The sequence below is a fragment of the Euleptes europaea genome, chromosome 3 (assembly GCF_029931775.1).
Source record: "Euleptes europaea isolate rEulEur1 chromosome 3, rEulEur1.hap1, whole genome shotgun sequence".
Taxonomy (NCBI): Eukaryota; Metazoa; Chordata; class Lepidosauria; order Squamata; family Sphaerodactylidae; genus Euleptes; species Euleptes europaea.
The window spans coordinates 5,320,191-5,331,331 of record NC_079314.1 but is presented as its reverse complement, the minus strand read 5'-3'; the positions used below and the strand labels follow the sequence as shown (position 1 = coordinate 5,331,331).

Sequence of the window (11,141 nt, the reverse complement as noted above, 5' to 3'; positions counted from 1 at the left end):
GCTGCAAGTTAAAAAAATAACCCCCCTGGTAGAGATGCTCAAAAAACTGGGGCTGGCAGCTAGGAGAGAGGAGAATTGTGGTACAAATGGATGCTCAGGGAGGTGGGAAGAGGGGCTTCAGCGAGGGGTCTCTTTATAGAGGTGCCCTGTTGTGGACTGGCTTACTCTCTGGCCTCCCCTTTTCCCCACCTCTGGGCCCTCCGGCCACAAGTCTTCAGAAGCCTTTGATATGGCAATATGCCTCCAGGCTGGCAAAGAGGATGTAGAGGAACCAGAGGCCCATGAAGAGGCTGGCTGTCAGGATTTTGGGGGTTCGGGGCCCCCCCAGCTCGCCCCCTATGTGTGGACGGCGCCGGTACATGAGGACGCTGATGCTGATGAAGGCGAAGATGGTGAAGAGGGTGACGGAGAAGGCCAGGTTGCCCGTCTGCACCTCAAAGTCTTTCCCTTGGCAGGCCCAGTAGATGGCGGCCACCGACCAGGCCACGCCCAGGCCCAGGAAGACGTTGACCGCGTTGCTGCCCGTCACGTTGCCGATGGAGGCGTCGGCACACTGGTCCTGCAGGGCGGCCACTTTGCTGGCGAAGGTGTCTGCGGGGAGAGAAGAGCCGGATCGGAAGGGGTTCGGGAGCAGGCCGTGAAGAGGTTGGGGAGGGGGGCACAGAAAACCAAGGCCTACGAGGGGGGTCCCAATGGGGATCCAAAGCGGCTTACGTCACCTGCCTGCCTCCTGCTTTAACAGCACAACCCTGTGAGTAGGGTGGCCAACCTCCAGGTGGTGGCTGGAGATCTCCTGCTACTACAACTGATTTCTAGCCGACAGAGATCAGTTCACCTGGAGAAAATGGCCGCTTTGGCCATTGGACTGTATGGCATTGAAGTCCCTCCCCAAACCCCGCCCTCCTCAGGTTCCACCCCCAAAATCTCCAGGTAATTCCCAACCCAGAGCTGGCAACCGTACCTGTAAGGTAGGTTAGGCTGACAGTGTGTGACAGGCCCCAGGTCTCCCAGTGAGCTTCCATAGTAGAGCAAGGATTCGAACCTGGGTCTTCTAGATCCAAGTCTGTCACTCTATCTCAGGGCCCCCCAACCTTTTTGAGCCTGCGGGCACCTTCAGAATTCTGACACAGGGTGGTGGGCATAAGGTATAAAATGGCTGCCACAGGAGGTGGAGCCGACCACCCACAGGAAGCCCACGAGCAGGGGAGAAGAGGGGGGATTTAAAGAATACACTGGGGAAAGAGGGGCGAGAGGGAATAAAAGGCAGTTCTGTGGGGGCAGCTGCAGCTGAATCAATGGTATTTTAATCTGCACGGCCAATTGGATCTTCAGTGGCCAATAAAAGCCCTGCTGAGCAAGAGCCCCACAAGGACCCACCCATGTTCTAAAATCTCTTGGTGGGTGCCATGGTGCCCACAGGCACCATGTTGGGGACCACTAATCTTGTAAATAAAAGCAGCTGACACTCCCCAGAAGTGGCTGCAATGCCAGTCCAGGAGTCCAGGCTGGAAAAGTACTCTTTCTTCCACCCCCCACCCCCCAGGATGGGAAAGAATCTTGTCTTATGCAAGGAAGAAGTAGAGAAGGCAGCGAAAGGAATCCTGTGGATGCACCCATATGAGGCGGGGGGGGGGGATACACCTGGAGCCAGTGGGCTGTAGTGGTTAGCGTTTGACCTAGGACAAGGGAGGACAAGGTTCAAATCTCTACTCGGGATCTAACTACACCACATGTTGTTCCGAGACCGTCTCTTGGCCTACCCCAGGTACCCTTTTCTTCTTCCCATCCTTTTAGGAAAAGCTGGATGTGGCTCCAAAGCGAGATGTGGAGGGGATGGGAGCCCCCGAGATCAAATACGGCGAGTCCATGTGCTTTGTGCAGCACGTTGACAGCGGCCTCTGGGTGACCTACGCGGCAGCCGACGCCAAGGCGTTACGCCTAGGGCTGCTCAAAAGAAGGGTGAGTTCTTGGCTGGCCAGTGGCTCTGCAGCCAAGCAGTTTCTCAGACGGAAGAGCGTGGCCTGCTTCATAGGACCGGCGGGAATGCGGGAACGCAGCTCGCTCCTTGCGTCACCTGATCCCTGTGGAGTTGATGGCTGCAATGCCACCCATGGCCACCTGTGGTGGTGGCAATACAGGGCAGGGGAGAGATGTGGCCAGTGGGGTTGACGGCCTCCAGGCGGGGCTTGGAGTCCTGCTGGAATTACAAATGATCTCCAGATGACAGAGATCAGTGTTCCCCTTGAGGAAACGGCAGCTTTGGAAGGTGGACTATATGGCATGACATCCCCGCTGAGGTCCCTCCCCAAACTCCCCCCTCCCCAAGCTCTGCCCCCAAATCTGCAGGAATCTCCCTACCCGGAGTTGGCCACCCTGGCAGGCCATCACACTGATGAGAGCAAAGGCTTGTTTTCTGCTTCTCCAGAGGGCAAGACTAGTTTTCTCCTACTTCTCTAGTATGTTCTTATCCTGCCCATCCTCCAAGAAATTCAGGGCAGCCCAACAACCCTGTGAGGTAGGTTAGGCTGAGAGAAAGGGTGATTAGCCCAAACTCCAAAGTCAGTCAGCGAGGTTTCGTGGCAGGTAGCGCAGGGATTCGAACCTGGGTCTCCCAGATCCTTGTCTGACACACAAGCTACTGTAATACACTGAGTCATGAGGTTTCCCTCCCGGGTTGGGTTGCCATCCTGTGGGCGGGGCATGGCATTATCCCCGAATTACAACCGATCTCCAGACTACGGACATCATTTTCCCTGGACAAAATGGCAGCAGCATTTCCCCCAAACTCTGCCCTCCCCAGGCTCCACCGCCAAGTCTCCCAACCCAGAGTTCGCCCCCTCCTCCTTCCACAGGCTCACCTCCTGGCACCTTCAGCAAGGGGAGTGAGCCAGCAGTTGTTTTTTTAACAGACTGAGCAAATTCATAGCATGAGAAGAAGAACCCTATCAGTGGCTGGTAGGCAGCCATAGCTATGGGGAACCTCCATGGAGTGAGGCAGGGTCACGATGGCTAGCTGCATTAGTCGGCCACTAGCAGTAGAAAAAAGGAGGAGTCCAGGAGCACCTTAAAGACTAACAAAATTATCATGCCAATAAAGGTGACTGAAACGGAAACTGACTAACAGCATTTCTGGCCGGGTAGGAGCTTTCGTGAGCCACAGCTCTCAGCTCAGGGAAGAAGTGAGCTGTGGCTCACGAAAACTCATACCCTGCCAGAAATTTTGTTAGTCTTTAAGGTGCTACTGGACTCCTACTCTTTTCTACTCCATGTAGTGAGGCTATCTCAGCCCCTATCAGCAGATATTAGCCAGTCATAGCTATGTGGAACCTCCATGTAGTGAGGCAGTCTATCCCAGTCCACCAGAAAGGGGGGAAAGCTGTTCCCTTCTGAGTTCTGCTTGTGGGCTTCCCCGAAAGACCGATCCGGCACACCAGTTCTCGTCCTACCTGGTATGGAGGTGCCCAGGGCCACAAAGACGACTGCATTGACAGAGTCCTTGAGGCCGACGGTGCAGCCAAAGTGAGACGCCAGGTCCCCGATGAGGGCGGTCAGTATGCCAATCACCAGGATGCTGACGCTGAAGCAGGCCCAGCCGTTCCAGTACTCGGTGGGGGGCACGCAAGCAAAGAGAACCTTCCAGAAGACAGTCAGGAAGTGCATGACGTAGTCGAAGCAGGAAGGGAGCCGCTCCTCACGGCCATCCTCCTCATCTTCTTCGTCGCCTAGCATGGGGAAATCAGAGAATCAGAGTCCTTGGCTAGGGAAAAGCAACGGGCAGTGGGGCTAGGGAGGCCAAAGGAAGGGATTCTTCCCCTGAGGAATTACGAATGTGTGGCATTCTCTCTGTTTGCAAGGTGTGGGGACAGCTGCCTCCTTTGCTTAGGGGCCCGGAGATCTCCCAGTATTACAACTGGCCTCCTGGTGACAGAGAACATGGCTGCTTTGGAGGGCGGGCTCTGTGGCATTAGACCCTGTTGAGGTCCCTCCCCTCCCAAACCCCGTCCTCTCCAGGCTCCTCCCCCAAATCTCCAGAATTTCCCAACCCAGAATTGGCAACCCTATTTAGATCCCCAGGGGGAAGGGGGAAGAGATAAATGGAGGGTGGTTAGGGGGCCACAGAATTGCAGGCTGCTAAAAGGTCCAGCCAAGGGTATGCTCTTTATTTATATTTATTATACTATTCTTTAATTTGTATTTCTTTATATTATAATGTCCCTGTATACACACATGAAGATGCCTTATACTGAATTAGACCCTCAGTCCATCAAGGTCACGATTGTCTAAGACTGGGAACTCCTCTTTTTCATCACCGACCGCCTGATCTTTTTAGCTGGATATGTTGGGGATTGGATCTGGGACCTTCTACATGCCAAGCAGATGCTCTACCACCGAGCCACAACCCCTCCCCTCTAGAAGCATCGTGGTTCCCTTTTAATTTTATTGGCCCCATTTCTGTGGCTTTCCCAGCAGCCAGACTCAAGTCATGAGGAAAGGGGGTGAAGCTTTTCCCAGCGTTTCATTGCTGTGCCAGGAAAAGCTTCACCTGCTGAACTTCTGACTGTTGGGCTGCTATTAAAGGTCACACCTGATAAAACAGTGCCAACCCTAAACTTAATTATACCAGTCAACCCAAGGAATTTGGGAGGGGTGTGTGGGGGGGGGAGGATCTGTGCAGAAGGGCAAAATATTAGGAGAAAACTATTAAAACATGTCATAAGGCAGGCTGGCCAGCAGAGGGTGGAATTGCCACACCACATGCTGTGATGGTGATCTATTGCTAATTTTAACCTCTTTCCACCTATGTAGGTGGTAGGTAGGGTGGGCAGCCACCAGGGAGGGTTTCTATATTTTGGGAGGGGTATAGGAAAGACTGTAAGTTAGCCCTAACATGACCAAACAAGCCTGAGTTAGCTACATCATTTATGGCCATTAGGAGATAACCCTCTAGGTTAGGGTTGCCAGGTCCCTCTTTGCCACCGGCAGGAGGTTTTTGGGGTGGAGCCTGAGGAGGGCGGGATCTGGGGAGGGACTTCAATGCCATAGAGTCCAATTGCCCAAGCGGCCATTTTCTCCAGGTGAACTGATATCTAGCGGCTGGAGATCACTTGTAATAGCAGAAGATCTCCAGCTAGTACCTGGAGGTTGGCAACCCTACTCTAGGTGCACGGACATCTTTTAAGGGGACAACAGAGGTTGGTGGGGGAAAGCACCATCAAGTCACCTCTGACTTATGACGACCCCTAGTGGGGTTTTCAAGGCATGAGACGTTCAGAGGTGCTTTGCCATTGCCTGCCTCTGTGTAACGACCATGGACTTCCTTGGTGGTCCCCCATCTGTTATGATTGGGCTAGCCTGGGCCATCCACAGACAGGGGTGGTTTGCCATTGCCTGCTTCTGTATAATGACCATGGACTTCCTTGGTGGTCTTCTATCCAAGTACTAACTGGGGCTGACCCACCTTAGTTTTCAAGATCTGACGAGATCAGTCTAGCCTGGACCATAGGTTAGTATAGGCATATGGAAACTTTTGACTTTCACAGAACTCTTCAAGCTGCATTGCAGGTGATAAGGGGTTGAGCAATATTTCAAATATGGTCTTCTTCACAGGAGGCAGTTTTCCATTTGGGACGACCAATTCAGAAATCTTTTGTGAACTTTGGAAGAAAGCATTCTCTGCTGCTGTAAAGCTTGCCTAAAATCATAGAATCATAGAGTTGGAAGGGGCCATACAGGGGCCATCTGGTGCAACCCTGCCAAATAATTTTCCAGCCTCTGCTTAAAGACTGCCAGTGAGGGGGGGCTCAACACCTCCCTAGGCAGCTGATTCCACTGTCAAACAACTCTTAAAGTAAAAGTTTTTTTTCCTAATATCCAGCTGGTACCTCTCCGCCTGCAATTTAAACCCATTATTGTGAGTCCTGTCCTCTGCTGTCAACAGGAACAACCTACTTTTAAGCCAACCCACATTGGCCCAAGAAAAGGTATCAATGTGTTTTTTGGCACTGACAGAATACTGCCATGGGGCTGAGAACCACACTGGGTAGCGGATCTGGGTATCAAAATCAGGGACTCTGCCAAGCAGGCACTAAGCGGTGAGAGTAGAACAGGGGGCTGGGTGGTGGTGGTGTTTAGCACCATGATTTTAGACTCTGGTCTTAGGGACGCCTCCCTTTAGATCATAATGGAAACTTCAAATGCAAAGGTATAGCCTGCTGGGGGAGGAAGGGCATGCCGGAGGCCCAGACTTCTGTTCCAAAATCTGGCCTTGATGGCAAAACTGGGGGGAACAAGCTTAATTAAGAAGCAGCTTAATTAACTAAGGTTGAAATACAATTCTCGCTACCTGGGAAGTCAGTAGGATTTCCAAGAAAAAACTGCATGAGATCAAGAGTCGAGCGAGATACCTGCTTCTTAATTTTAAAATTCATTAACTTAACTATTGGACCACTGTGCTCCGGATTACTAAATCTGGACCCTGGGTCCCTGGAAACCATTGCTAACTAACATTGTATTCTGCCTTTCATCTACAAAGTATGTGTTGAACAAAGCTTATATCCATAACAGCCACCTGCCCGTGGTCTTCTCAGGCACTTGCATAGCTGATGCAGAGGCACCCCTGGAGTTTTATACCCATGACAGGCTTCCTGGATTGTTTTTCCAGTTAGGCCGGGCTTGGTGCTATGGGGCACTGAAATTCCCCCAGCATGACCTTTTAGAACAGGGTCCCCAACCTTTGTGAGACCTTTGGAATTTTGAAACAGTGCTGTGTCCCAAAAGGGGGAGCCAGCCATATAATGGCTGCTGCAGCTTACTTTCATTCGCATAATTAAATAGTGGAACTCCCTGCCCCAGGCTGTAGTGATGGCTGCCTTGAAAGGCTTTAAGAGGGCAGTGGACATGTTCATGGAGGATAGGGCTATCCATGGCTATTAGTCAAAATGAATACTAGTCATGATGCATGCCTGTTCTCTCCAGGATCCGATGAGCATGCCTATTATATTAGGTACTGGGGAACACAGGCAGGACAATCCTGCTGCAGACGTCTTGTTTGTGGGCTTCGTAAAGGCCCCTGGTTGGCCCCTGTGTGAATAGGCTGCTGGACTTGATGGGCCTTGGTCTGCTCCAGCAGGGCTTTTCTGGTGTTTCTTATGTACAGTGAAGTTCCTTGTGCTGTGATAGCTACTGCCAAAGCAATGTTTCCAAAAATCTGCACAGCCAATCAAATATCCAGTGGCCATTCAGAAGCCTTGCTGGGCAAAAGACCTACCTGGCCCTGCCCACTTTCTAAACACACTTGGTGGGCATTAGAAAAGATTTTTGTGGGAATCATGGTGCTCATGGGCACCAGCTTGGGGATCCCTGTTTTAGAACATTCCACAACAGCTTCTATGCTTTCAGCTGTCTTGGCCCGGATTCTCTGCAAGCTGAATATTGTGGTTGAAGGTACCTGGAAGGATTTCTTTGCATGAGGTGTCAGTATGCCGGCTTGCCTGGGTGAACGAATAGTTGGGGAAGCCCATTTCCAAGTCTCAAGGAATGAAAATGGCATTTTTTCCATATGCAGAAAGTTGAGGCAAAGAGGCAGGGACTGTGAGCACGAAGGGAAGAGGTTTGGAGGTGGGGAAACATGTGGGGCACATCACAGTGCAGGAGTGAAAAAATAATATCCTCCCCCCCCCCCGTTTTTTGCCAGCACTGAAAACACCCACACGGTTATTGAAAGTGCCGTCATTTTCAGAAATTTCAAGGCAGCAGTAAAAGCTCGAGCTGCTTGGACTTTATTTATTTCCCATGCAAAGTAAATTCTAGATTTCTTGGTTTGAGAAGCAAAGCACAGATTTTCAGCAGCCTCGGTTCAGCCACCAGCATAGAATTCATTTTCTTCCTCCCTAAGCAGGGTCGGCCCTGGTTAGTATTTGGATGGGAGACCACCAAGGAATACCAGGGTTGCTGTGCAGAGGAAGGCACTGGCAAACCACCTCTGTTAGTCTCTTGCCATGAAAACCCCAAAACAGGTCGCCATAAGTCAGCTGCGACTTGAAGGCACTTTACGCACACACACACACACACACACACAGGGTCTGTTCACATGTAAACCCCCACCCCCCGCTGCCAATCTTTCCCTTGCAAATGGCCAGATGGAACACCCGGGACTTGAAGTGATGACGCCGTCTGGACAACTTCAGGCGTCGGGGGGGGGGGGGGGACACCATTTTTGAAATCTCTCCTGTGAATAAACTCCCTGCAAGAAAAAAATCTAGCACCACAGAGGAAATATTCTAGTTCCATTCTTCTCACTGGTATGCTAGTCTTCTACTGGGAGGGATCTTTTTATGAAGCATTAAAAATGTGATCCCCCCCACCGCACCAACAACAATCTGATCTGTAATAAAGCCCATTTTTGCCACTTCAGCACTCTGCTGTTTCATCCCCCAGTTCGTTCAGTTAAATTTTAGATCCAGACTTCTTTTTACAGAATTATCTGGTGTGCGTCCATCGCCCTGACCTGGGTGGCCCCAGGCTAGCCCGATCTTGGCAGATCTCAGAAGCAAAGCAGGGTCAGCCCTGGTTAGTATGTGGATGGGAGACCACCGAGGAAGTCCAGGGTTGCTACCCAGAAGCAGGCAAGGGAAAACCACCTCTGAACGCCTCTTGCCTTGGAAACCCCAAAAGGGGTCGCCCTAAGTCGGCTGTGACTCGATGGCATTTCTCACTACTGCCACCACCATCTCTCCCACCGTTGGCCCATGTAGGGATCACCTACCCGCACTCACGGTGATTGCCTCTAGGAACTGCTCTCGCCAGGAGTGTGTGCCAATCACCAGCGCCAGGTTGGTTTTCTTGATGAGCTGGTCCACTGTGTTCTAGACACGAGGGAGCAACAGAGACACAAATGAGGGTTCCCAGATCTCCTGAGACTCAGGGAGGGGCGGGGCCTGGGAATGCAGGGGCGGAGCCGAGCAGGGCAGGAAGTAGAGTCAGACCAGGGGGCGGAGTCTGGCAGTTGTGGTGAATCGGAAATGGCATCCAATAGATGAAGGGAGGAAAAATCTCCCATTGGATACATTTAGACATCATTCATGGAAACATAAAAACATAGAGCTGGAAGGAACCTCAAGGGTCATCTAGTCCAATCCCCTGCACAATGCAGGAAATTCACAACTACCCTCCCCCCCCACTCTCCCAGTGGCCCCCGCTTTATGCCCAGAGGAAGGCAAAAATTCCCATAGGAATAGCAGAACAGAATGTGCTCGATCCCTGCCTTTCCTCATAAGAACCAGGGTGAAGATACATCCTAACCAAAAGAGCCTGTCCTATGAACCCATGAAACTGCCTTACCCTGAATCTGACCGTCAGTCCATCAAGATCAGTACTGCACAGACTGGCAGCAGCTCTTCAGGATCTCAGGTATTCTGCTCTGGCAGAAGCTCTCCAGTGTCTGAGGTCCTTCTCATCACCTACTAGCAGATTCTTCAGCTGGAGACGGGTGCATCAGCTCAAGCCGCCCCTCTTCTCCTTACCTTGAAATCATAGGACTCCTCAATGATGACTTCGAGGCGGGAGTTCTCCCCAAGGATGGGCTTGCCCATCTCGGCAATCCGCCGGGCCTCCTCTTCCTCGGCCGAGAGCTTTTTGTCGGAATCCACTGTATTGGAGGAGAATGCACCGTGAACAACAGTACAGACAGAGCCCTACTGGATCCAGCTAAGCTTAGGCTGAGGCTAGCGGTGGCTGCCAAGGAAGCTTCAAAGCTTGTAGGAAGGGCGTGGAGGAGGGCTGGGCCTGATATTCAGAGGTATCTTGCCTTGGAACATGGAGGTTCTATTTAGCTATCAATTTCTGGATGTCTTCTGCACCATGAGTTTCAAGACTTATCCTTGCAAAGCAAGCAATCCTCTTGGACTTGGCACTGGGACTAGCGTATTGGTTGCTGGAACATTCCTGAACCACATGCATGCATGTGGCCTTGGCCCCAGAACCTCTCAGCCATTCTAGAAACCTGGGGAGCGGTAGTAGTGCCTTGAGGGTGAAGCAATTGGGACCTTGCCCTGGGCATCAATGCGGTGCAAAATGGTTGTAAAGGGCATTGGCCTCTATCCCGCTCAGCCAAGTGGGGAAGCCATCCTCCACCCTCAGTGATGGTTCTGTTGCAGAAAGAACCAGTGAAGTTGGAGGAAGGCTTTTGACTTGGCTAAGCAGAATGGTTGGATAAAGGCCCTAGTAATACATTAAACAATGTCATATTATGAGGATTATTTCATGGCAAGATGGAAGAAATGACCTTGGTAAATCTGCCTATCACATTTTTTATCCTGCCCTTTCTCCAAGCTGGAGGTGTGTGTGAAAGTGTGGAGGGGGGAGCGTTTCCCCCCCCCTCCAGACTTTCACACACGCCTCCAGCTCGGCCGGACTGCCCGGTCTCCAAGAAGCCGTTCTGGCTCTCTTGGGGCTTTTCCATGCCGCCGGCTGGGAAGGAAGTAGGGAAGAGAGCAGGGAGGAAAAAGGATGGCGGCAGCGGCTCCTCTTCCCTCAAGCCAGAATAAGACCCGGGGAGGGAGCCGCACACGCGCCGAACAGGCCAGCCAAGTTGCCGGCCGCTTATGCCTGGGAGGTTTCGCCTTGGATTTGCCGCTCAATAGATGCACATTTTCCCCACCCGAATTCTCAAAACTCTGCATGGGGGCTTCTTTTTGAGTTTTGAGAATTCAGATGGGGAAAATGTGCATCTATTGAGCGGCAAATCCAAGGCGAAACCTCCCAGGCATAAACGGCCACAGGCACGCGCCGGGCCAATCGGGGTGAAGCCTTCCCGGTTCTCCCCACAAACACACACCCGGCTACACACACAGGGGCCCACCGAGCCGGCAGCGTGGCCAGCGCGCAGGCCAGCGAGGCCCTGGCAGCACGAGTCTCGGTCGCCCCCTCAGCGTTAGGCCGCGGTGCGGGTTTGTGCTGAGGGGGCGGCTGAGACTCGTGCTGCCGGGGCCTCGCCGGCCTGCGCGCTGGCCACGCTGCCGGCTCGGTGGGCCCCTGTACAGCCCTTCCCCTGCTCAACCCCCCCCCCGGCTGCACCCCCGCACCCCCTATTGACAGTAAATTGAGCGTTTCTCGCTCCCTCCATTACACACCACGGACACCCG

At 52.4% G+C, this 11,141-nt stretch overlaps 1 protein-coding gene across 1 annotated transcript in view; it reads right to left on the bottom strand.

Moving 5' to 3' along the window:
- Window positions 1-214: 214 nt before the first annotated feature.
- Window positions 215-11,141, bottom strand: part of SLC8A2 (solute carrier family 8 member A2) — a 107,419-nt gene continuing 96,492 nt past the window's right edge. The window contains exons 3-6 of the mRNA XM_056846203.1: window positions 9,522-9,646; window positions 8,765-8,864; window positions 3,447-3,722; window positions 215-591 (exon numbers count right to left, since the gene is read on the bottom strand). Of these exons, the coding sequence (XP_056702181.1) occupies window positions 215-591; window positions 3,447-3,722; window positions 8,765-8,864; window positions 9,522-9,646 (878 nt within the window). The remainder of the gene's footprint in view (window positions 592-3,446; window positions 3,723-8,764; window positions 8,865-9,521; window positions 9,647-11,141) is intronic.